This window comes from Vipera berus (assembly GCF_964194415.1).
Source record: "Vipera berus genome assembly, chromosome: 9".
Taxonomy (NCBI): Eukaryota; Metazoa; Chordata; class Lepidosauria; order Squamata; family Viperidae; genus Vipera; species Vipera berus.
The window spans coordinates 2,945,935-2,972,915 of NC_138212.1; the positions used below are offsets into that span (position 1 = coordinate 2,945,935).

Sequence of the window (26,981 nt, forward strand, 5' to 3'; positions counted from 1 at the left end):
CAGGTCGGAGCCCCGCCCAGCCGCCCTCGAGAGGGACCCGGAAGCATCCCGCATGCGCACGAATCTTCTTGGAAAGTCTACGCTGCTGCGGGGCGCGTCTTTTCGGCGGTGCCATGACGTCACCGGGTTAGGGGGCGCAAATTGCCCCGGGTGCTGACAACCCACGCTACGCCACTGCCATTTGGATACGCATGTAGAAATCACCATGCACCCACCCACCCCTTTTAAAAAAAAAGATTTTCTACAATATAGATTGCTGGAGCTGAGAGGACAAAACGACGGGGGTAATGGGTCTTTTTTTCATAGCGTCAGAGCACAAGCTTGGTTTATTTATTGTACCAAGCTCTCTTAGTTGATGTATGAATTTTTAGCAAACACAGAAGCAGGTAGATAAACATGTTAGACTGGACAATAATTGTTCCTTTCTTCTTAAACAGCAGGTTCTTAACCAGCACCTTTAACTGTAGTAGTCATCTGTGAACAAAGAGGAAGATTCTCTTATTTTTGTTTCGGTATGCAGTTGAAAAATCCTACATAAGAGGGCGATACATTGTTTTTATCTAGTTCATCAAACTGCCAACAGTACCTTCTGTATTTTTGTTGGGACTGATCCAGTTGTGAGCACCAGTGATATTTAATTGTAGTATATGTGCCCCTTTTAGCTACCATTAACCTTCAGTTTGCATTTGCTTTTCCCCCAAAATGTGTATATTACCTAAAATTGACTTACATGCCACCTTCCGTGCAATTCAGAAAGCAGCTGATGCTGCTCTCTCTTTGCCAACCTTCCCTGTCAGAACTGCCTAGTATGGTAGCAGGCTGCAAAACTGGATTTGTGACATTGCCTTCCCCCACTACCTGGGTGAAAAAGGAAGAGATACCTTTCTTGACATCAGGTTTCAAATTTCAAATAGACCAAGAAGCAAGATCCAAAATGTTCAACTTAGGGATAAGTTGTCCTTTTGGAAATGTGCCAAAGGAACTGTATTTAGCCATTGCTGTAAACCTTTGGTTTACTCTCCGACGTCATTTCTTTCCAAGAAAAAAAAATACTTTTAAAGCTTAATTTCCACATCCAAATCTGTTGCAGATATTTTCTGGATTCCTTCACTCTTCTTTTTATGTTTGGTGGAGTTTCGTTTTGCAGGCAGCTATAAAACAATGTATCTTTGATATTTTTCTTCTCCTTGTCCCATTCTTGCCTGCCCAAATGTAGATAAATGTCCTGAGAAATGTTGAACTTCATTTAAAAAGCTTATTCTTCCACTTTTCGAGGAGGAGGGTACAAAAATGGGAAATCTGTAGACAGTCTAAATTTTTCACATCAAAATAACAAAGCAAACACCTATTTTCAGGGGTCCTTTTGTGAAATTGGGCATGCTTCTTTTTAAAAGACAACCTAAACTTCAAAAACGGATAAACACGTGTTCTTAAAGTCAACTCATCAAAATGATTTGGCAGTTGGAACAGTGAATAAATTTAGATCTTTTAGGTGCAGAAAACCTAAGGCTCTTGCGCATCTTCCTTTTGCTAATTTTTCCCCTCCAAACGACAAGCACAAATAAAGCCTTAATATCATCCATGTCTTCATTTGATACATCCATTTTAAAAAAAATAATCAGTTTGTTTAAACACAGAGTTACATACATACATTCGTGTAATACTCTGGTTTTGGTGCTTTCAAGAAGACTACTACTTTTAAGACAATGTTTCTGAACCTTGGCAGTGTTAAGATGTCTGGACTTCAACGCCTACAATTCCCCAGCCAGCTATGATAGGGAATTCTGGGAATTGAAGTCCAGAGACCTTAACATTGCCAAGATTGAGAAACAGTATTCAAAGGCAACTTGGTCTGAAAGAAGAAGAGGAGAAAGCAGTTCCACTTGTGTGAACAGAAGTGATCTGAGCAATTTTGCCTCATCCTTGTTCCCTGATAGGTGTGTGTTGCACACATATGGTGTCGTTGCTTTATTGTTATTTTTATTATTGTCTCACTCTCCTTTATTAATTGGTGCCCACAAGCCTACTTGAATATACATTTATTATCACGCAAATATTTTAAATATAGCTACTCGGCTTCAAAGCATATTTGATAAGATACCTACACAGTCAGTTCTAAAATTCAAAGGTAGAGGACCAATCTCTGTGTACTTTAACTAAATAAAAAAGCGACTGAACTTAGGCCTATTTAAGTTATATATATTTTTCCCCTCAGAGATCAGGATACATAACCCCGTTAGTATCATCTTGCATTTCATTTCTTTTTCCAGATCCGTTTCTGTTCGTTATGCGATATAAAAGATACATCTGCATTCATTTTTCTGACATCTGGATTTTGCCCCTTGCCAGACTAAATTCCTTACCACGCACTAACTTCCAAAGCTAAGAGCAATATCAGCAGTCCCTCTAACCTAAAATATACAATGTGAAAATGCTAAAAGAAATTGTGGTGGATCCAAGACTATTTGTTAGCATCAGTTCCACCTCCTTTAAACTTAACTGTTTGTCTCGTGAAGCTGGGGAGGCGGAGGGAATATTTTGGACTTTAAAAATGAAGTTTACTGGAAAAGAAGGCATTAGGAAAATAGCGGAACCAAAAAAAGCGGGGGGGAGTTAAGAGGTCTACAGTTTTGTATTTCGGTCTCTTCGCCATCTTTTTGCAAAGGGTTCCGACTTGCTTAAGAAATGGTACGCCCCAGCAGCTTCCCAGCTTTGTGTATTCCATTCGAAGAGTGCCTTGTGCATACGAAATTGTACTTGCATCAGAATTTGCAGGAAGGATTGCAGGATCAGGCTCCAGATCATCTTGAAAAGATAGCATTCCACAGGGCAGTTCTCTTGAATTCCCAATCTGAAAACTGTCCCGAGGGATTATGTCCGAAAAGCTACCGTGTCTCTTGTCTCTTTATGCTTCATAGCAGCGTGCAATTAAATAGTATAGCTCCTGTTTTAATTTTTGGCTTTATTTTTTTTCCTTTTCTTTTTTGTAAGGTGACATGCATTGCGATGTACCTTTCTTATTAAGGTGAGGAAGCTTTTCGTCTGTTCTCAAAGCAATTTGTCCAGCGGTTGATCCTTTTCCATCCTCCTCCCTGCTCTTCTTAAAATGGCTCTCCGTTACAGGACATTTGCCACCGCCTTCTGGAAGGAAGTTGCTCTTAGCAATACGTTCGTGCAGTTTGTGATCCAGTCCCCTCCGGGTAGAGCATGCCTGCGCACGTAGGCTTTACCAGCACATGTACAATGGAGAGCACACATGCCTTTCTTCGCTGAATTCAAAGAGAGCCGTAGCACCTACTAGGCGCTTTGGATGCTCATGTAATAAAACAGTCGTCAAAAGAGCATCCCAAAGCAAATCAGATTTGGTGTTTGTGAAAAGCCGCATTTGCTAAAGTTACAGCGCAACCGTGATTTCTCGACCTTATTCCTATGCCGGGAGGGGGGGAGGGGAACAAAAGGTTAGGAAGCAATAAAAGGGATGTTGATGGGTCTTCTTTTTTATATATATAAATATAGAGAGAGAAATGTATATGAAATTGTTTGGCTTTTCGTTTAGTGTCCTTTTTCCCCCTCCTTTTAAAAAGTGTAGATTTGGGATGTTAGCTCATTTGGTTTTTATCTATTTATTAATCAAATTTGTATAGCCGCCCATTTCATCCAAAGCTTTGGTTGCCATTGTTGTTTTTTTTTCCTTACTGCAATATGGTTAAGTGGGAAAGTTCTTCCCTTTCAATTAAAACCTAATAATTAATGTGCACTGTTATGAAGAATGTGCACTGTTATGTCTTACACCTTTTCCAGTATTTTGGACAAAGTGATTGTTGTTGTTTTTTAGGGTTGTTGTTTTTTTTTGGAACAAAAACAAATTCTTCATTTGTTCATTGGTGTTTTTTTTTTTTTTGAACAAAAACAATCGCTTGAACAAAGTGTTAAGGGGATTTTTTCCCCCCTTAATTTTCATAGGCACAAAACCAGAAGAGAAATTCCCATCTCTTTGCGCTTAAAATTTTCATTATGATTGTGATTATTTTATTATTATTATTGTTATTATTATTATTATTATGGTTGGTTGTACAGCCAGCCAGATGTTGCTATGAGAGAGAGAGGGTTATGGGAAAAAAGAGATATATTGATTACAACTTTGGGAAAGGTTCCACCTGCCTAATTTCAACTAATCACCAAGTTTGATCTTAAGTGGCTTTGAGAGGATAGTTCTAAAAGGACATTTAAAAATTAAGAACATACATTTACATTCTTCCAGCTCTTTCTACTTTCCTACCCAATACAAACAAATAACAGGAAGAGTTTCCATATAACAGGAAGCCAAAAGTAATACCCCACTTGTTTTAATATTTGAAAGAAATCACAAAAAGAATCTCCGTAGACAGAAAGAAATAACACATTTTCTTTCTTTCCTCCTGCTGGTACCAGTTTTTGAACATTGTTCAAAAGCAAAATATAGTACTATAAAATAATTTTGTACTGTATTTATTGTGTATAACGATTTTTTAAAAGAATTATGTACATTTAGTACTTCTGTGTAAATTAAATTGCTCTTTTTAAAAATGGTATAGAAATTGGCTTGGCTTTTCTTGAATGAAAGGAAAACTGCTTTGGAACTAACCAAAAGTCCACGGAGAAGGACTCCTGCTTGGGTCTTCTGCAAAGAGCAAATGGCAGCGGGCCTGACTTTGCTGCAAACAACCTAATAGTTTTTATCTGCACACCGTATGTCAGAATCAAAGTTGGCGGTTGTTTTCTACAGCATTGTGTTTATTCTGATGGCAGAATTCAGATTTCTGATGCAAACTTTGAGGCTTGTTTAATTTGGAAATGGCTACTGATGGGCTTGGCAATCACCCTGACAATCATTCGGTGATCGTTATAGTAGAAACGGCTGGATCAGTACTTCTGAAATCAAGGAGAGGGCAAGTCCCACCCACTGAAAGGCAAAACCAGGTGAGCATATTTGGATGTGCTTTGCGGGAAAACATAGGTACTCTAAAGCCAAAAAAAAAGGAATATAAATACCAGTTTTAATGGCAAGTGTAACTCTAAATTTAACAGCCTCTAACCTATGCTGAACTGCTACAATTTTCAAAAATTCTGTGGTTGACACCTTCACCTACTACTACTACTACTACTACTACAGGCAGTCCTCGTCTTAACGATCACTACTGAGCCCAAAATTTCTGTTGTTAAGTGAGGCATTTGTTAAGTGAGCTTTGCTCCATGTTACGAGCTTTCTTGCCGCCGTTGTTAAGCGGATCACTGCAGTTGATGAGTTAGTAACGCTTGTTAAGTGAATCTGGCTTCCCCCTTTGCTTGTCGGAAGGTTGCAAAAGGGGATCACGTGACCTTGGGACACAGCAGTGGTCATAAGCATGAATCAATTGCCAAGCCTCTGAATTTTGATCACAGGATGGTGGGGGGCTGCTGCAAGGGTCGCGAGTGTGAAGTCGCTTTTTTCACTGCCGTCGTAATTTGGAACGGTCACTAAATGAGCTAGGCTGTGGAGCTGTGCTTTCTGCGGCACGTTTTCGGCCTGCGCCCGTGTTCATGCGGGAAAGGGATGGAGGGGCAGAAACAACCGCCTGCAGAAACCGCAGCTCCACAGCGCAGTCCTTTCGGCAGCTCCAAGAAGGCTCCACGCCCATTGGCACCCCTTGGCTGACCCTGAGGACGCAGCCTCAGCGGCTCTAAAAGGATGCAAATGACCAGCTCTCTGCAAGGAGTATAAATCCTTCCGTTCCCCGCCATCCAGCCAGAACCGATGAAGCCTCTTGGATGAGAAGTGAAATGTCTTCAAGGAAAAGCAAAGAAAGCCCAGTTGCCTTTTGAAATAGCACCTGTTGGACAACCAGGGACCTGGAGGACTGAGCATCTCCAAATACAGGGAAATCTTTTACCGTTACCCTCACTTGGCACTCCTGCAGTGACCGCAAGTTGCGATCCTTGGGATCTTGTTTCCGGAGGCAGGTTGGTATCTCAACATTGACCTCGCCTTGACATTCCCAGATGGGAACATTCAGCAAACTTTCCCTCCGTTGTTTTCTAAACGGGAGGGGGGGGGGGCTCTCTAGTTGGCAAATTGCTGCGAAGGCTTCAATGTTCTTGTTTGAGAACAAAGAGATGTTTTCTTGACTCGGACAAACCGGGGTGGTATAAGGACTCTTTTATCTAGAGCAAGGCTTCCAAGGTCCCCCATCCAGCCCTAGGATTCTGTGACTGGTCCTGTGAGACCCATTTGAGCTACAGTTCTTCGCAAAAATGGGGCTTCCATCCTTCTTCTTCCTCTTCCCCCCCCCCCCGCCACTTCTAACTGTTGCTTTTACTTTTTCCCCTCTGCGAACCACATGGTGGCATCCGAGACCTTTAACTGCCAAACCCACATTCCTTTAACTTGGGGGGTGGGGGTGGTGTTGTGTTAGTGTGCATCATTTTTTGCACATTGCTTATTCTCCAGTTCTTGGCCATCCCGACGTTCTCCTCCCTTCCTGGATAATTTATGCTAATGTATTCTTCTCCCTCTTGACAGCCAGCTTCTTTTCATGCCAGAGAACTCTTGAGATATTCTTTGGGACCCCAGAAGTGGAGAGGGGGAAGGGGGGGGGGGAAAGAAATCAAGATTTCTACAAACAACCAACCCAAGAGGGATTTTCCATCTGAAAGTGAGTGACATTGGAGCGTGGATCTGTGTGTCCCAGCCTGCCCTCGTGCTGCAATATATTTTCTGCTGGCTGTTTGCCTCTTCCCACAGCCTTTCCGAAAACCAAGAGACGTATCTTATTCAAAGGCTGAAGAAGCCCAGTGATTCCTCACCTAGAAGGATCCCTGTCTGCTCGGTTTTTCGTGAATCCTACCCCACGGTGAAGCCTGGTTTCTTTCACCTGACACTTGGGAGGAAGCAAGTTTGAGAACTGGAGGAACAACACCCAAGGACCATCGGCTTCTGCGAAGGAGATTCTCTCCCTCTCTCTCCAGGAAATCGAGTGTAACTTCTGGACTTCCTACCACCAGCTCACTACTAAAAGTTCATAGACTTTGGAGACCTTGCATTCCTAAAAGGCTGAAGAATCCATGAGCGTGCTGGATACTCTTTAGTAGCTCAGATTTTTTTTTTATTTTTTATTAAGCTGGATCCAAGTCCCTGGATTTGATCGTTGGGCCTTGCCCACTGTTGACATTCCAGATCGAGTTCTCTTTTAAGGTCTACGGTTCTCTGCCAAAGCTTCTCTTCTCTTTAGTTGTACCCTCACCTGCGTTTAGAATTTTATTGCCAAGGAAGCAGACCGAGCGCCGTGTTCTCAGGGCAGCCAGTATGTTCAGCTGGATGAAAAAGAACGAGAAGAAGATCCCAGAGGTCATCCGCACAGTTACGGAGGGCCTGAAGGACCTCTACAAGAGGAAGCTCCTTCCCGTGGAAGAGTTTTACCGCTTCCACGATTTCCACTCGCCGGCTCTGGAGGATGCCGACTTTGACAACAAGCCCATGGTGCTGGTGGTGGGCCAGTACTCCACCGGCAAGACCACTTTTATCAAGTACTTGCTGGAGCAAGATATCCCTGGCAGCCGAATTGGACCTGAACCTACCACAGACTCTTTCATTGCTGTCATGCACGGCGAAACGGAGGGGATCATACCAGGCAATGCTCTGATTGTCGACCCCAAAAAGCCCTTCCGAAAACTCAACCCTTTTGGAAACACTTTTCTCAACCGGTGAGTATCCCAAATCATTACCGGTTCCTTTCCATTGGCCTGTAGTTTTGAAGGTATAGCTTTGAATGAAAGAGAAGTAGGGCAGTGGGCACCCATCATTCCAGAACAGGGCGTTTATTAATTGCAGCATGCCACGTGGCACTGAACTTGGAAAAAATTGTGTGTGTGTGTGTGTATGCGCGTACTGACCACATATGGACAAATGATCCACATGCAGAACTGCTTACCTCACTGCACTTACCTTCCAGGTTGCCATGATGGCATGTACAGTGTTTCTCTTTTCCTTCCTGCTTTTAATAAGTTAGATATGATTGCCTCCAGCAGTCTAGAATAGAATAATAACACATTTGGAAGGGACCTTGGAGATCTTCTAGTCCAACCCCTTGCTCAAGCAGAAGACCGTATGCCATTCCAGACCACTGGCTGTCCAGGCTCTTCTTAAACACTTCCAGTGTTGGGGCTCCCACAACTTCTGGAGGCAGTGAGTTGTTCTCACTGTCGTGAAATTTCTCCTTAGTTCCAGGTTGCTTCTCTCCTTGATTAGTTTCCACCCGTTGCTTCTTGTCCTGCCTTTCAGGGGCTTTGGAGAATAGATTGACGCCATCTTCTTTGGGGCAGCCCCTCAAATACTGGAAGACTGCTATCCTGTCCCCCCTGCTCCTTCTTTTCAATCGACTAGACATACCCAATTCCTGCCAGCGTTCTTCATATGTTTTAACCTCCCGCCCCCTAATCATCTTTGTCGCTCTTCTCTGCACTCTTTCCAGAGTCTGAATATCTTTTTTATATTGTGATGACCAAAACTGGATGCAGCCTTCCAAGTGTGGTCTTACCAAGGCCTTGTAAAGCGGTACTTTTAAACATCACAACCACCCTGTGAAGCAGATTAGGCAGGGAGATGTTGACAGTCCTGTAATTTAGCTTTCCGGCTGAGTGGGCTTTGAAACCTCCGGTCTCCACCACAGGTGCCACACCCTAAGTCAGCCTCTCTGTCAGCTGCTGCTCAAGGGGCACAGCAGGAACTGTTAGCCCTATAAAGCTAGAAGGCATCAGAGTGGCAAATGGGGCACAAAGAGTGGGCAGATTCCCGGGATCAGTACTACATCACTGATGTGTTGCAGTGGAATGCAGTGATTGGGGATCATCGGATTTGGAGTCCAACACATCTGAACGGCACCGTATCCCCTGAGGGCAGGACAAGAAGCAATGGGGTGGAAGCTGGTCAAATGGAGACCCTACCTGGAGATAAAGAGGAATTTCCTGACAGTGGGAACGATTAATCAGTGGAACTGCTGGCCTTCGGGAGTTGGGGATGCTCCACGGTTGGAGATTTTCAAGAGCAGACTGGACAACCAAGGACTTCTGCCTTGAGCAGGGCCTTAGGAGTCTATGAAACGTGCCAGATTGGAAAAGATATTGAACCTGGTTAATCTTTCCCTTAGTGACAGATTTTATTTTCCTGGGCTCCAAGATCACTGCAGATGGGGACTGTAGTCAAGAAATTAAAAGACGCTTGCTCCTCGGGAGGAAAGCCATGGCAAATCTAGACAGCACACTAAAAAGCAGAGACATCACCCTGTCAACAAAAGTGCGTATAGTCAAGGCTATGGTCTTCCCAGTTGCAATGTAGGGCAGTGAAAGTTGGACCATAAGAAAGGCTGAGCGCAAAAGAATTGAGGCCTTTGAACTATGGTGCTGGAGAAGACTCCTGCGAGTCCCTTGGACTGCAAGGCGATCAAACCGGTCAGTCCTAGAGGAGATCAACCCTGACTGCTCTTTAGAAGGCCAGATCCTGAAGCTAAAACTCAAATACTTTGGCCACCTAATGAGGAGGAAGGACTCACTGGAGCAGAGCCTCATGCTGGGAAAGATTGAGGGCAAGAGAAGAAGGGGACGACAGAGAATGAGGTGGCTGGATGGAGTCACTGAGGCAGTAGGCGTGAGCTTAAATGGACTGCAGCAGATGGTAGAGGACAGGAAGGCCTGGAGGAACGTTGTCCATAGGGTCGCGATGGGTCGGACACGACTTCGCAGCTAACAACAACAAATCTTTCCCTGTACTTTTTATAGCTTTTCATGAAAGTTCTGAAAAGTACGTAACGTGGGTCGGAAGAGGGAATTTTAGCAACTTTACCCTATCTAGGCTGGGAAAATTTAAAAAAAAAGAAACCCCTTTATTGCCAGTTGAGATTGCAGTCCCCAGGACTTTGCTACTTGTTTCATCTTTTGGCATCTTTCTCCTTGGCGTAAAAAAATTAATAAATATTATTCTATAAATTTGATTGGGGAAAAACCCAAATCCACCCACTGAAGGCCCAATCTTGAGAGGCACGGGGGGGGGGGAGGGGAGAAGGGAGAGTCTGAATTAAATGTGAACCTTGAGATTGTAAAGTAGGGTTAGCTCTGTTCTTCAAAGGCTCTCTGTCTGAGAAAAAGTCACGGCCAGGCCCTCACGATTTCTTTTTCCATCCTTTACCCTCTGTAGATTCAGTCTAGATTATACAACACATTGTTTAAATCATGGTCTGTGGAATAAACCATGTATCGGGTTCATACACACTAAGCCCTACATCCTTGGTTGTAGAAGCAAAGAAGCTTCTTGGACGAAAAGTGAAATGTTTTCAAGGAACAAACAAAGCAAGTCTAGTTGCCTTTTGAAAAAACACTTTTGGGACATTCTTGATTATTGATCTCCTTCATCGGGTATGCACTAATCAGATTAAATCAAGCTGCTGTCTGGATTCTGAAGTCCAATAAATAATAATCTCTGCTATCAACGTATATTAGAATGTATGCTAGGAGAAGGGAGAAACACTGGCCACCAGCAGTGAGTCAATTCACACGTTGCACTAAGCCCTAGTTAATTTATCTAGCTCCAGCTTAGCTGGTTATGTGGACCTACCCTTTGTGATCAGGGTTTGGCATGTGGTGCAAATCCAGTCAAGGCTGGCTCCAAAAACTTATTTTTGTTTTTTCCCCCCACAATGTATCTCGCCAACTGATGAAGAACTTCAGCAAAATCACTCTTGACTGCCGTTTGCCTCCAGAGAAGGTCTTATGGGGGTTCTCAGGCACCCAAGTCATGGTTGCCCCAAAGATGCTTTTTCAAAAGACAACTGGACATCCTGTGTTTTTCCTTGAAGACGTCTCGCTTCTCATCCAAGAAGCTTCTTCAGCTCTGACCAAATAGTGGAGGTTGGAAGGATTTATATCCCTTGCAGGCTAACCACCAGCTGTCTGCAAGGAATATAAATCCTTCCATCCTCCACCATTCAGTCAGAACTGAAGAAGTTTCTTGGAGGAGAGGGCGAGATGTCTTCAAGGAAAAACAAAAGTCCAGATGCCTTTGGAAAAAGCACCTTTTGGGACCTCCAGAGAACAGAAAACTCTGGGATCCGATGCCTCCGGTTATTTTCAAGAGAGCTCCATTTTTAGCATATTTGTTTACAAAGGGTGGGCCGTGCTTCTTCCTCTGTCAAGTCATTTGTAAAACTTCAACTCCACCCTGGGGACTGCTCAAATTTGGCAGCTGTTGCCGCCATTCTTACTGGCTTTACCTCTTCCCCCACTAAAGGGACTCTCAGCTGGGACTCCAGAATTGGATTTAGACTTAATCTGTCATGGTTCCGACAGATGAAACTCTTCAAAGAACTTCGAGGCATTGTTTACCTTAAGGAATCTTTATTTGAGTAGCATAGTAGCATCGGCACTTACATAGTCGAAGCCAAAATCTGAACTCCCCTCCCCTGAACACATAGTATCTAGTGCAATTCCCTCCTCCAATTAAGTCATAAATCACATTCCTCAATTAGTTTGAAATGCAGGCTTTCCCTCCAGTTCTCCAACCTGCCAATTCTTATCCTCTCTTATTTCAATAACCTTGGTTCTCTTATTTCAATAACCTTGGTTCTCACACTAGGTGCAGTGTTATTATGTCTAGCTAAATTCCTCTGCACATTCCTCCTCCTCCCCCCTCCCCAGGATCCTCTAATTCTAACTCTAATTCTAAAAGTAAAACATAAGAAGGAAAATGGTTGTCTCTCCATATGTTGTCAAGGCAAAAACATCCGAGGTTAGCAGCATTGACGCAGTAGAGGAGATGAATTTTGAAGAAGGAAAGAGCATACGTAACGGGCTGATGGATAGGATTGAAGGTGGAAACAGACAAAAAATCACCAGCATGTCCTCGATATAGTTGTAAATCACCGATGCTGCAAATTGCTTGGGCGTCAGATTCTGGACAAGGCTTCCCAGCCCCTCTAGAAAACAGGCAGTCCTCAACTTACAACAGTTCATTTAGTGACCATTCAAGGTTACAACAGCACTGGAAAAAGCGACTTACAACCGTTGCAGCATCCCCGTGGTCACGGGATCAAAATTCGGACACTTAGCAACTGGCTCCTATTTACGACGGCTGCACTGTCCCTTTTTGTGGCCTTCTGATGAGCAAAGTCAAGAGGGAAGCCAGGTTCACCCAACAAAAGTGTTACTAACGTAACAGCTGCAGTGCTTCACTTAACAACCGTGGCGGGAGAGCTCGTAAACTGGGGCCAAACCCGTTTAACGGCTGTCTCGCTTAGCCTCAGAAATGTTGGGGTCAATTGTGCTCGTAAGCCGAGGACCACCCGTACCGAATGGGGTTGTGGATCTTCCAGTAGTTTGAACAGAGTGGTGAATTTTAATTGGTTTAAACCAGCCCAATCTGAAGTATAAGGGCTAGAATATGGAGCTCTCCACAAATGTTGGGTTTAGCTCTGAAAGTTCCTACCCAAACGTCACTTTTAATAAGACAGAAAGCTGAATTAAATTCACCAGGAGTGATGACATTAAGCCTCTTGAATTAATTGAATTTCAATCCAATCTATACGAAATGAACTTCTACCCAAAGTTGTTGTTTTTTCTCTTCCACACACACACACACACACACACCCCGCAGCCATCATGAAGTAGAGATTGGCATGGCATTCCAAGATCTTGCTAGAGTTACACCCTTTTAAAAAAAGCAGATGAATTAACAACGTGCAGGTCCATCACACGGATGCGCGAGAGGCTTTCCTGATTAACTTCTCCCTCTGATCAAGAAAAGGGCAGGCCGGCTCTTCATAGCTTTCAATTTTTAAAAAATGGGGTTTTGGCTGGCGATTGGGCGTTTCGTCTACGACATCTTCTTGTGGCTTCTGAAACAATGAGAAAGAAAAATCGGAATTGTTATTTTGCTACTGCTGGGCTCAAGGAACTGCAGGCCCCACCACAGAGACTCGCTGCTGGTGCCAAAATTCCTGGGAAGTTTCAGCCATGCAAATAAAGAAAGTGCAGCTGCTTGTGGGGTAACGGAGGAGGAGGAGGAGCGTGGTGGCTCCTTTCCAAAATGCAGAACTGAGATCCATCTCAGCTGCCGGGGTAACACTGTCAAAGGATAGGAAAGCAAAAGCTAGCAGATGCTGCAAATGAGAAATAACAGCTGGAAGGGATCTTGGAGGTCTTCTAGTCCAATTCCCTGCTCAAACAGGAAACCCTCTACCATTTCAGACGAATGGTTGTCCAATCTCCTCTTAAAAACCTCCAGCAATGGAGCAGCCAGAACTTCTGGAGTCAAGTCGTTCCACTGGTTAATTGTTCTCACTGTCAGGGAATTTCTCCTTAGTTCTTAGCTTGCTTCTCTCCTTGGTTAGTTCCCACCCGTTGCTTCTTGTCCTGCCTTCTGGTGCTTTGGAGAATAGCTTGACTCCCTCTTCTTTGGGGCAGCCCCTCAAATATTGGGACACTGTGATCATGTCACCCCCCCCTGCCTAGTCCTTCTCTACATTAGACCAGACATACCCAAGTCCAGCAACCGTTCTTCGTATGTTTTAGCGTGCACCGTTTCAGTAATGCACATAGTCCTTGACTTACAACCGTTCATGTAGTGGCTGTTCAAAGTTACAACAGCCCTGAAAAAAGTGACCTGCAACTGGTCCTCACAACCTGCACATTAATTCCACAGTAACATGATCCAGTTCTGGGCACTCAAACAACTGATACGCATTTATAAAGGATCCCAGGGTCATGTAATCGCCATTTGCAGCCTGCCCAGTTGTCTTCCAGCAAACAAAATCAATGGCGGGGGTGGGTGGGAGCAGGATTTGCTTAACAATGGCTCGATTCACTTAACGACCGCTGTGACCCAACTGTGGCAAAATAGGTCATAAAACTGAGCGTGACTCTCTTAATAACTGCCTTGCTTAACAAGCCGCCCAGAATCATCTCGCAGGGCAGCACAAAAATTTAACAAATTCTCGTTTCAGTTACAGCCATCAGTCAAGGAGTCCCTATAGCTGAGCATGCAAAAGAACCATTTTGAGACTGGCTTTGGTCTACCTTGATTATGCGTCTGCCTCTTTTTATCCCAGCCTGGAAAATAGCTCCATGTTATTGCCATTATAACGATGTTTGTCGGTATATTTGTTACGCGTACACCCTGCCACAATCCCAAGGGGACTCTCGACCGTTTCACAGCAATTCACAGATGGCTAAAAACATCCATGCTCCCTTTAAAAATAGAATCCTTAAAAACATATTTATGCATTTGTTTGTTTGTTTATTAAGAAAGTTTATATCTCCACCCCCAAAACTCGCTCACAAGGAGTCCGAGCTGCTTACAACGACAAAATTCCACTACAAAACCAATAAACCCTTCCCCACCACCCTGGAGACAAGAGTCAGACCAACCACTTGATGGGGGGGGGTGTCTGTCTCACTCTGGGGACCCCAGGCCCTTTGGCAGAACCACGTCTTCAGGACTTTGCCAAAAGAGTGTCAAAGTGTGTGTGTGTGTGTATGGGGGGGGGAGCAATCTTATCTCCACCAGGGTGAGTTTGTTTGTATAATTATTTATTTATCAAACTTGCGAGCCGCCCTTCCTGTCCGAGGCGACTCCAGGCGTCTTCAGAGGCCTCGAATAAAACTGAGCAGATTGGCGGGCAGGCCCTCGTTGGCGTGACTTTTATTCCGCTGTTTTCTTTCTCTCCAGGTTTATGTGCGCGCACTTGCCGAACCAGGTTCTGGAAAGCATCAGCCTTATAGACACTCCCGGCATTCTGTCAGGGGCTAAGCAGCGGGTGAGCCGAGGTAAGGCAGAGGCAGGGGGTGGGAAGCTGCCCACGTTCCCCCCGTCTGGTTGGAGAACCTGCGCTTTCCTCGCCTTCCGAGTCCCACGTTCCAAAGCCTGCCCGGGGCCACCCAGTTCAAGGGGTGGAAGATCGGTGGCCCTCAAGGTGACTTAGGATGGCCGCTCCTGTAATTCCCAAGGCTGGACGTGCTAAGGCACGCATGATGTAGACCCAGATTTGCCAGGCTATGTAAGCCGTAGTCCTTCCACTAGGAGCCAGAAGCAGAATTATAGCTGATTGTACATCTGATTTTCTGCATATATATCCTCCTCCTCTTCTTCCTCCTCCTCCTCCGCCTCTTCTCTTCCTCCTCCTCCTCCTCTTCTTCTTCTCCCTCCTCTTCCTCCTTCTTCTCCTCCTCCTCTTCTTCTTCTCCCTCCTCTTCCTCCTCCTCCTCCTCCTCTTCTTCTCTTCCTCCTCCTCCTCCTTCTTCCTTCTTTCTCCTTCCTTCTTCCTTTTCTTCTCCGCTCCCCCCTCCTCCTCCTCCTCCTCTTCTTCTCTTCCTCCTCCTCCTCCTTCTTCCTTCTTTCTCCTTCCTTCTTCCTTTTCTTCTCCGCTCCCCCCTCCTCCTCCTCCTCCTCTTCTTCTCTTCCTCCTCCTCCTCCTCCTCCTTCTTCCTCCTTCCTCCTTCCTTCTTTCTTCTCCCCTCCCTCCTCCTCCTCTTCTTCTCTTTCTCCTCCTCCTCCTCCTTCTTCCTTCTTTCTCCTTCCTTCTTCCTTTTCTTCTCCCTTCCCTCCTCCTCCTTCTTCTTCTTCCTTCTTTCTTCTTCCTTCTCCCTTCTTTCTTCTCCCCTCCCTCCTCCTCCCTTTTTCCTTTCTCCTTCTCCTCTTTAGTTTCAGAGTGAGGAAGCAGGAACCTTTTAGAACTTCCGTAGCCAGCCGTCTGGCCAACACCAAGCTGTATCTGGATGCTCCTCGGTTCTTGAACCAAATTCATAGGCCTGAGCAGCTTGATAATCCATCCACCCTGCAAATATGTCCGACCTTCTCTCCTTCTCCACTAACTCACCCCTATCTAGAGTGTTCTTGACAACTCCTGGAATGTGAATAGCCCAACACAGGGCTGTGGATTCTCTTCTTCTTCTCCCTTGCACATTCCGTTCCCACTCAATCGCTGCCTTTTGAAGCCGCCTAGTTCCTGCCTTCATTTTAAATATTTCCTTACCCTGTGTGATTTTTTTTACACACGGAAGCAGAGGTAGCATGCATGCACTTTCCAATTTGGGAAAGCTTTCAGGAGCCACTGATGACCCAGAGGCTATTTATCTGTTTAGCATTGGTAGAAGTTTCTAGAAATGGCAAGGAAGTGCTAGAAAAAGCTGAATCCGACGGCCCGTAAGTCTGAAAATTGGTTGTAAGTCACTTTTTCCCCAGTAACTTTGAAAGGCCACGATGGCCAATGCCAACATGATGGGCAGATGAAAGGAGATAGATATGTGGATGTAAATATGGTTTATAATAACCGGGCCCAGAATTTTGGTTGCTAAACAAAACAGTTTGACCTGGAGGGGCAGGAAGTTAGACTAGAAGACCTCTGAGGTTCCTCCCAGCCTTAGGCTTCTATGATTCTATGACCAGATGAAAAGTTGTAAGTCAAGGACTACTTCTAAGCGAGATAGCTCCTGGGTGAGAATTTATTGTGGGCCAGCCGAGGCCTGTTCACTGGTGGCAGACTGGGGGTTCCTTCAATCTCATCTGGAGTTCTCCGGCGTTTGTACTCTGCTTTGGTTTCTGCCAGAGAAAGTCCAACAATTTTCAGCCGTGGGTTCTGCATGGGTGTAGAAGTCCCTCCCTCTTTTCCTTCCTCCCTCCCTTCTTTCTTCCAAGGGGAATGGCTTCGAAGTAGAAGGGACAAGCACACCTATGTTCTGGCCCTGGCCGCTTCAAAATGTTAGCCTGCCAAGAGTTACGGGTGGGGTCATCCCGTCTGGAAAAAAATAAAAAATAAAAAATCATGGAAGGAAGAGAAAATAAGCTCAGAATTGAAATGTTTTACTTGTTGAAGTCTGTAATGATTTGCACGTCTTCGTTCACTGCATTAATGCAACCCATTGAGCGCTGGGACCGTCCTCTCTCTCGCTTGCTTTGCTTTTCATGTATTTCGTGCTCGCACGGGGAAAGGAAATCGTCACCGTGCACGAATCAGAGCTGAGTGAACATTCAGTGTAATCTTTACACCAGCTGCTGTTTCAATTGTCCATTTCTTTGTTTTTAACTTAAGCTTCTGAGAAGGACTAAAGTGACCTTTTTTAGAGAAATATCATACGGTGCTGTGACTGTATTATGATGTTACACTTGTTTTACACCAGTTGTATGCCAAGGACTGCAAGGAGAATATTGAAAGGTACTAAGTCTAGTGGTTAAGGCACCAGGCTAGAAGCCAGGAGACAGTGAGTTCTAGTTCCACCTTAGGCATGAAAGCTGGCTGGGTGACCTTGAGCCAATCACCAGGAGACTGTGAGTCCTAGTTCTGCCTTAGGCACGTAATGCAGAGGGGAGACTTTGGGCCAATCACCAGGAGACAATGAGTTCTAATCCTGCCTTGGGCATGAAAGCTGGCTGGGTGACTTTGAGCCAGTGACTTTCTCTCAGCCCAGCTCACCTCACAGGGTTGTTGTTGGTGGGGGGGGGAAATAGAAGGAGGAAGGAGTATGGTGTGTGTTTGTCACCTTGAATTATTTCTCAAAATAATAAAGGCAGGAAATAAATGAATAAAAATATAGGTGACAGAAGGAGGCTTAATCAATGGATGGGACAAACTGCAGATTGATACCTGGAATGGCTGATGAAAAGAAGCAAAGGGCAGACCTGACTGTTACCAGTGCCTTTGTGCCTGATTTTCACGTGTGCATGGTATATAGGTTCTCCTGCTTGAGCAGGGGGCTGGACTAGAAGACCTCCAAGGTCCCTTCCAGGTTCTACTCTACTCTACTCTACTCTACTCTACTCTACACTACACTACACTACACTACACTACACTACACTACACTACACTATACTATTTCTTATTTTATTCTACTTACTCTACTCTACTCTACTCTACTCTAATTCTATACTATTCTATTCATTTTTCTACTCTACTCTAATCTACTCTACACTACACTACACTACACTATACTATTCTTTATTCTATTCTATTCTATTCTATTCTATTCTATTCTATTCTATTCTGTTCTGTTCTGTTCTGTTCTGTTCTATTCTATTCTATTCTATTCTATTCTATTCTATTCTATTCTATTCTATTCTATTCTATTCTATTCTATTCTATTCTATTCTATTCTATTCTATTCTGCATGTTCCACTTCCATCCCATCGCCTCTGCTCCAGCCATTCATTGCTGAGCAGAGATCCCACTGGCTGGAACTGGTGGGAACTGTAGCTTAACAAATCTGAAAGACAGCCGATTGGAACTAGCGGGTGTATATATTAGAGGCTCTTCCCATCATCCTCAGCCATCTAGTTCCCTGGAGGTGGAAGGATAAAAGCGGAAAGCTGCCAAAAAAAGAAAAGTGGTTTGCTGGAACAGGCTGTGGAAATAACGCACGTTCCCCGGAGACGGGGCCAGCCTCGGGGCTGGGTGCTCACTCTGAGCTCCGTGACTTCTCCTAGTGTTTCTGGTGTGCCCAGCTTGCGGCGAGCTAAGTTTAAGAAAAGCGGGGTGCGGTCCCATCACCCTCAAACCCTACTATTTTCATTGCTGCCCTAACTAGACTTTCTACCGTTTAGAAGGAAATTTCTGGATCGCCGGCCAGTTCACTGTTTTTTCCTGCGGCTTTAAGCACAACCAAGGCTGAACACTCTGCGCCCTCGAAATTAAAAAAAACACCCCAAAAAAGAGTTATAAGCTGGTAGGGCCTGGAGAGCTCTTTCAACCAACCAATCAATCAATCAGAATAGAGCTGGGAGGGACCTTGGAGGTCTTCTAGTCCAGCCCCCTGCTCAGGCAGGAAACCCTATATCATTTCAAAGAAAGGATTGTCCAGTCTCCTCTTAAAAACCTCCAGTGTTGGAGCACACACACCCCCCAACTTCTGGTGGCAAGCTGTCCCACCGGTTAATCGTCCTCCCAGATAGGAGGTTTCTCCTTAATTCCAGGTTGCTTCTCTCCTTGATTAGTTTCCCTCTGTTGTTTCTTGCCTTGCCTTCCTGCAAGGGGATTCCAGGGTGGGGGCTCTCCAGCCCGGCGAAGCGAACAAGTTCCACCCTACTTCCCCCACGAGGAGAAAATGGGATATTTTTGACCCTCCCTTGGATGTTCACATTCCTGGACTCTCGCCTCCCCTTGGAACCACGAGTTCTCTCTCTGGCAGGGTTGGGTTGGGTCTGAGTTGTTCCCCGCTGGCCTCTTCCCTCGCCTAGGATGCCCACAGAGATGCTTATCTCCAGATTTCAGGCTGAAGTATGCCGAGAATCTGGATGTGCCCCACCTCAGGCTGCCGAAGCAGAGAAGGACGGCTGGCTGGTCAGTTTTGGTCTTGTTTATGGCAACTATGGGCCAGGAATTTGCATCCTCACGGAGGAGAGTTTTCCCTTGCTTTCTCAGCAAGAGGAGGTCAGTTCTGTCATTCTAGCCCAGGGGTAGGTAACCTTGGCTCTTTTATGACGCGTGGACTTCAACTCCCAGAATTCCTGAGCCAGCATAGCTGGCTCAGGAATTCTGGGAGTTGAAGTCCACGCGTCATAAAAGAGCCAAGGTTGCCTACCCCTGTTCTAGCCTCTCTGCTATTCAAGAGCGATCTCCTCCATCAAACAGGCAGCGTCCCGGGACAGGGGGGGGGAGAAAAAAAAAAGCAATCTTTCTAAGCAGGCTGTTTTGCGAACCGAGGGCTCCTAACTGCTGCGTGATCACTTCCATTCATTGATTAAATTTACACAGGTATTCCTCGTCTTAGGACCACAACAGAGCCCAACCTTTCTGTTGCTAAGTGAGACATTTGTTAAGTGAGTTTTTTTTTCCTCCCCCCCCCCCACACACACACTGTACGAGCTTCCTTGCCGCGGTGGCTATATAAGCAGCTGTGAAGTTAGTACCGTAACACGGTTGTTAAGTGAACCAGGCTTCCTCCATCGACTTTGCCGGACAGACGGTCGCAAAAGGGAATCACGTGACCCCCGGGGGTGAACGCCGCGACCGTCATAAATACGAGTCAGTTGCCAAGCGGCTGAATTTTGATCCCATGATGCTGCAGCGGTCGTGAGTGTGAAAAACGGCCGCTTTTTTTTCAGTGCCACCATACCTTCGGCCACTAAAGGAATCGTCGTAAATCGAGGATTACCATGTATCCCACCCATCTTGATGTTTGGGGGTGACTCTAGGTGGCTAGAGTTGCCATCCAAACCCCGTGTAATTTCCTACATCGCAAATAGGCTTACTCAGAGGTGCCGTCTGGAGATGCAAAGCGATTCCCTCGTCTGGACCATTCTTGCTCCAGAGTGTGCAGAGAAAGTACGTTGCAAAATGCAGAGGTGGGGAGCCAAGTCTTCCAAAGGTCCTTGGGAAAACGCCGGCCTCCTGGCCTGCCAACTCCATGCCGAGAGAATGTCCCTTGCATGCCAAATCTGAGGAGGAAAAGGTTTTTCTCAGGGCAGAACGCCTGGTGGTGCATAGCTGCAAAGTTAGTATCTAGGAAACGAGGGTGGGTGAGACATGGCCCCACGCTCAGGGCTTGCATCAATAAAATACTGTAAATAAATAAGGGGTGTTCCCGTTCTGAGCCGTTTCCCGCCTGCCTCTCCGCTATCCCATTCTTCCCTTTCGTTAGCTTCCGCAAAATAAGATTGGGGGGGGGGGAAGGGAAAAAAATCGGGCAGCCCCACCGAAGGTTGTCAAATGGAGGGAGTCAGGGAACCGGTTTAGTCCAGTGGTAAGGCATTAGGTTAAAAACCAGGAGGCTGGGAGTTCTAGTCCCACCTTAGGCGTGAAAGGTCAGCTGCATTGTTGTGGGCCAGGAGACGGTGAGTTCTACTCCCACCTTGGGCACGAAAGCTGCCTGGATGAGTTTGGGCCAATCACCAGGAGACAGTGAGTTCTAGTCCCGTCTTGGGCATGAAAGCCAACTGGGTGAGTTTGGGCCAATCACCAGGAGACGGTGAGTTCTAGTCCCGCCTTGGGCACGAAAGCCAACTGGGTGACTTTGGGCCAATCACCAGGAGACAGTGAGTTCTAGTCCCACCTTAGCCATGAAAGCCGGCTGGGTGAGTTTGGGCCAATCACCAGGAGACGGTGAGTTCTAGTCCCGCCTTGGGCACAAAAGTCAGCTGGGTGACTTTGGGCAAGTCACACACTCTCTGCCCAACCCAACCTTACAGGGTTGTTGTTGTGAGAAACATAGAAGGAGGAAGAAGTATTTCGTATGTTTGCTGCCTTGAGTTACTTGTAATAAAAAAATGGAATAGCTTGACCTGAATTGGACTTGGTAAAATTATCTCTCTCTATCTGTCTCTCTCTCTCTCTCTCTCTCTCTCTCTCTCTCCTTCTATACCAGGGGTAGGCAACCTTGGCTCTTTTATGACTCGTGGACTTCAACTCCCAGAATTCCTGAGCCAGCCATGCTGAGGGGAAAGGGAGAAGTTTCCATGCTGAGCCAGGCTGGCTCAGGAATTCTGGGAGTTGAAGTCCACGAGTCGTAAAAGAGCCAAGGTTGCCTCCCCCTGTTCTATACAATACTTTATACAAAGAAAAAAAACCTCTGGTATTTTTACCTTACAATTTCCCTGAACCGCACAGTCTGTGGTCTATATAGAACAGGACGAATTCCTCCCCGCTCACCCAGCCACATATCCATCTCCCACTATGGATTATAATATTATTGTCTACCAAGGTAGTAGGAAAGGCCCGCCACAGGTTTGCCAGCCTGAGCCTGCCTGGAACCGCCCTGCTCGTTGGCTCCTTCACCTGCACAGGTACACAACCGGGCACAGGCTCCCTATGTCAAGAACAAACCCCTGTTGCGAGTTGACACTTGCTAGACCCGCCTGTGCCCACCCTGAAGCCTTGCTGCCTTGATCCTTCCAAGCAGAGAAAAACTCCCCGCGCTCCTCAAAATGCCACTCGAGGACACGCCGTAGATTGTTAACAGCCGCACGGTCAGCCCAAATTCAACAGGTAAAGCCCGAGAGAGGCAGGATGTCCCCAGACGCGAGCCTGTTTTGGTGTTAGCTTGGTGCTCGCCCATCCTTCACTTCTGTGCCTCTGCAGGGCAACGGCCAAACCATTATATCCTATTAAATTGTATATTTTTTTTGCTTCTTGGCAAAGGACAGCCTCGTTCTTTTTTCTTTTTTTTTCCTATTAAGTTTCCTGTCGCAAAGGAATTCATCAGGTGGCACCTCTCCCAAACAAGATGAAACCTCTTTCACCTTTTGTACACTTCCATTCTGACTCCTGTCTTTCCCAACCTTGCTCAGGGTATCGCCTGAACACACCCTGGACCCTGGAACTTGACTTCTTTATCTTTCGGCTTCGAGTGTTTCCTTCCTAAAACAAATAGGAAAGCTAGAATTTCGGAAAAGTTCAGCCAGTGGAGAGAACAGGCCCATGCAGGAAAAAACAGCCCCCCAATACTGCTGCTTGATCCAGACCCATAATTTTACAGCACATTAGGCACCTGGCACCTGGCTAGAAAGCAGGAGACGGTGAGTTCTAGTCCCACCTTAGAGGCATGGAAGCCTGCTGGGTGACTTTAAGCCGATCACCAGGAGACGGTGAGTTCTAGTCCCACCTTAGAGGCATAGAAGTTGACTGGGTGACTTTGAGCCAATCACCAGGAGACGGTGAGTTCTAGTCCCACCTTAGAGGCATGGAAGTTGACTGGGTGACTTTGGGCCAATCACCAGGAGACGGTGAGTTCTAGTCCCACCTTAGAGGCATGGATGTTGACTGGGTGACTTTGGGCCAATCACCAGGAGACGGTGAGTTCTAGTCCCACCTTAGAGGCATGGAAGTTGACTGGGTGACTTTGGGCCAATCACCAGGAGACGGTGAGTTCTAGTCCCACCTTAGAGGCATGGAAGTTGACTGGGTGACTTTGGGCCAATCACCAGGAGACGGTGAGTTCTAGTCCCACCTTAGAGGCATGGATGTTGACTGGGTGACTTTGGGCCAATCACCAGGAGACGGTGAGTTCTAGTCCCACCTTAGAGGCATGGAAGTTGACTGGGTGACTTTGGGCCAATCACCAGGAGACGGTGAGTTCTAGTCCCACCTTAGAGGCATGGAAGTTGACTGGGTGACTTTGGGCCAATCACCAGGAGACGGTGAGTTCTAGTCCCACCTTAGAGGCATGGAAGTTGACTGGGTGACTTTGGGCCAATCACCAGGAGACGGTGAGTTCTAGTCCCACCTTAGAGGCATGGATGTTGACTGGGTGACTTTGGGCCAATCACCAGGAGACGGTGAGTTCTAGTCCCACCTTAGAGGCATGGAAGTTGACTGGGTGACTTTGGGCCAATCACCAGGAGACGGTGAGTTCTAGTCCCACCTTAGAGGCATGGAAGTTGACTGGGTGACTTTGGGCCAATCACCAGGAGACGGTGAGTTCTAGTCCCACCTTAGAGGCATGGAAGCCTGCTGGGTGACTTTGGGCCAATCACTCGTGTGTTCTATAGTCCCACATGCTAGTCAAATTGTGCACAAATTTCAACTTTGCAGAAACTGAAGCCCAAATAGCAGGATTGCAGAAATCGAACCAAACCTGTCTGGCCAAGTTCAGTCATTTCTTAATCGTTGGCCTTGCCATTTTTTTTATTTTAAAATTTAACCTCTGTCTTTTATAAACCAGCTGTGTCCCGTTACAGACTTTGCAACTGGTTTCAGCCAGCCCTGATGCGCTCGGCAAGGAGTTGTTGATGAATTTTTGCGCAAAGTTCTACTGTTACATATAATTACTGTATGTTCTGATTTTCTTTCTTCGTCCCTAATATTTTTACCTTGTGGGAGGGCTCTAAACCATTTAGGGGTTTTTCTTTTTTCTTTTTTTTTTCTTTGATAAATTTCCATACGCTCCATTTGGAAGCCTTGCAGGGCAGGCATCCCTCAACTTACAACTTTCCATTTAGTGACCATTTGAAGTCATGTCACCGAAAAAAGTGACAGGTGACCGTTTTTCACACTCACGACCGTCGCAGCCTCCCCGCGGTCACGTGATCAAAATCCAGGCACTTGGCAACTGGCTCATATTTACGACGGTGGCAGCGACCCGGGGTCACGCGCTCCCCTCTTGCAACCTTCTGACAAGCAGGGTGAATGGGGGAGCCAGATTCATTTAACAAGTCTGTTCCTGTCTTAACAACGGCAGTGTTTCACTTAACAACGGTAGCAAGAAAGGTCGTAAAAGGGGTCAAATTTCACTTGACAGCTGTCTCGCTTAGCAACAGAAATCTGGGGCTCCGTGCTGGTCCTAAGCCGAGAACTACCTGTATTTCCCCCTCCTGTTCCGATTACACGTGAAGAAAAAGTCAAAATATTTCCCAGCGTTTGGTGACTTCTCAGCGGCCCTTCCTGAGGCCGAATCGTTCACGCAGCCGAACTCCCTGGAGTCCAAACTCTTTCTGCCCCCAAAGGACTGGCGTTGGGGTGGGTCAGCCCCCTGCAGTGTGGGCTCTCGGGGGGGGGGGGATGGCCACAGTGCGAATTCTGCTGCCAAACAAGCCAAAAGGTGAAGAAAGGAAAAATATTATATTTTAGTGCTTTCCTTTGGAAATTTGCCATCTGCAAGGAATGTTAAAACAATATCCTTCTGTTCTAGCCTGCCTAGAGATTTGCGTACGTAAAAACCTGCCATTTTAAAAGTTCACCGGAAACCCCGTGGCTGACGGCAAAGGCAGAAGTGACCCCATTTCCTGCAGAGGCTCCTGGTCCCAGATTTGCTAAAAGACCAGCTCCAGCTTTCTTGGAAATGATGATTTTCATCCTTAGGCTCCCTTGTCTCCTCTCCTGAGTCCCAAGGGCCTGAGTCAACCTGGATTTATATTTTCCTGTTTTCCTTGATGAATAGAATAGAGCTGGAAGGGACCTCGGAGGTCTTCTAGTCCAGCCCCTTGCTCAAGCAGGAGAACCTATGCCATCTCAGACAAGTGACTGTCTAGCCTCTTCTTTAAAAATCTCCAGTGATGGGGCGCCCACAACGTCTGGTGGCCAGCTGTTCCACTGGTTAATTGTCCTCACTGTTAGGAAGTTTCTTCTTAATTCCAGGTTGCTTCTCTCCTTGATCAGTTTCCAACCGTTGCTTCTCGTCCTGCCCTCTGGTGCTTTAGAGAATAGTTTGACCCCCTCTTCTTTGTGGCAGCCCCTCAAATACTGGAACATTGCTATCATGTCACCCCTGTTTCTTCCTTTTCTTTAGACTGGCCAAACTCAAGTCCAGCAGCCCTTCTTCATAGGTTTTCATCTCCAGACCTTTCATAATCTCAGTTGCTCTTCCCTGAACTTTTTCCAAAGTCCCAACATCTTTTTTGTAGTCTGATGACCAAAATCTTTTGAGTAGTAAGTGGAGAACAAACTGCAGACACCCACTTCTCAAACAAACAAACAAACAAACATAGAGCTGGAAGGGACCTTGGAGGTCTTCTAGTCTAACCCCCTGCTCAAGCAGGAGAACCTATACCATTTCTGGCAAGTGACTGTCCAGTCTCTTCATAAAAGCCTCCAGGGATGGAGCGCCCACAACTTCTGAAGGCAAAGCTGTCCTCACCGTTAGGAAGTTTCTCCTTAATTGCAGAGATCTTCTCAATGTTGCAAGAGCAGAAGACTCCAGATTCGGAGCCAAACATACACCGTGATTTAGGTGACCTTTGCCAACCTCGACTTCCCTTTGAGGCCTGAGAGTCCTTTTGGTGGACCGAGATAAGGCTTGCCCGGCCAGCCCTTCCCCCTTCGCATTTAGATCTTCCATCTTTATGAGTTTTCTTTAATCGGTCAGAACAATGAGGCCCCTGGCTCAAACTTTCCTATGGAAGAGTCGATTTCCTTTTTTGGTGCTGTGAAACAGCCCTTGTGAACTTCAGCTGCCAAGAGGCAGGCAGGAGCGGCTGGGGCTGGTGGCTCGGCTCCAGCCCAAAGCTTGTTTAGATTTGACGGAGGGAGGGAGGGAGGAGGGAGCAGAGTCCAGCCCATGGAAAATCTGCTTCATGGGACGGGAAGGGGGTGTCCAGGTTGGTGTGAGGGGAAGGAACTGTACCAGAACACGTCTTGCTGGCTGTGCTTTTCCTCTCTTCCCTTTCTAAACAAAAGTCGGCTCTGGTTTTGAAAAGATGGGGAGACCGGTGGAGGAACATGCGTTGCTCCATCAAGTTGAGGCTACATCTAATTCTCTTTTGCTCACAGCTGGTTAACTCTGCACTGGGCAAGAATAGAATAGAATAGAATAGAATAGAATAGAATAGAATAGAATAGAATAGAATAGAATAGAATAGAATAGAATAGAATAGAATAGAATAGAATAGAATAGAATAGTAAATAATGGAACAGAATAAAAATAGAAATAAAGAAGAGAAGAGAAGAGAAGAGAAGAGAAGAGAATGAAAATGAATAGAGTAGAGTAGAATAGAGTAGAGCAGACATGTCAAACACAAGGCCCAGGGGCCGGATCCGGCCCGCGAAGTGGTTTCATGTGGCCCGCGAAGCCATCCTGGGAACAGTGAGGGAACGGCCCCCACTGCCTTGGCCCTGGCCCAGAGACCCTCCTTCTGCCAGAGACCCTCAGATCTGTCCCACTCCTGCCCAGGCCCCCATAGGCACCCTCGATGCGAACGATGTAGAGCTGGCCACACCCACCCAGTAGGCCATACGCACTCTAGCCACGCCCACCCAGTAGGCCACGCCCACCCAGGCCACACCCACCCGGCCCCCTGAGGGCAACCGCAATGCTGATGCGGCCCTCAATGAAATTGAGTTGGACACCCCTGGAGTAGAGTAAGAGTAGTAGAGTAGAATAAGAGTAATAGAACAGAATAGAACAGAATAGAACAGAATAGAATAGAATAGAATAGAATAGAATAGAATAGAATAGAATAGAATAGAATAGAATAGAATAGAATAGAATAGAAAATATGGAATAAGGATAGAATAGAACAGAACAGAACAGAATAGAATAGAATAGAATAGAATAGAATAGAA

The 26,981-nt window shown here is 46.1% G+C and overlaps 1 protein-coding gene across 1 annotated transcript in view; it reads left to right on the top strand.

The window, feature by feature from the left end:
* The first annotated feature begins 6,459 nt into the window (after window positions 1-6,459).
* EHD2 (EH domain containing 2) overlaps window positions 6,460-26,981 on the top strand; it is a 28,023-nt gene continuing 7,501 nt past the window's right edge. Inside the window, exons 1-2 of the mRNA XM_081334877.1 lie at window positions 6,460-7,719; window positions 14,729-14,826. Coding sequence (XP_081191003.1) covers window positions 7,322-7,719; window positions 14,729-14,826 — 496 coding nt within the window. The 5' untranslated portion in view covers window positions 6,460-7,321. The remainder of the gene's footprint in view (window positions 7,720-14,728; window positions 14,827-26,981) is intronic.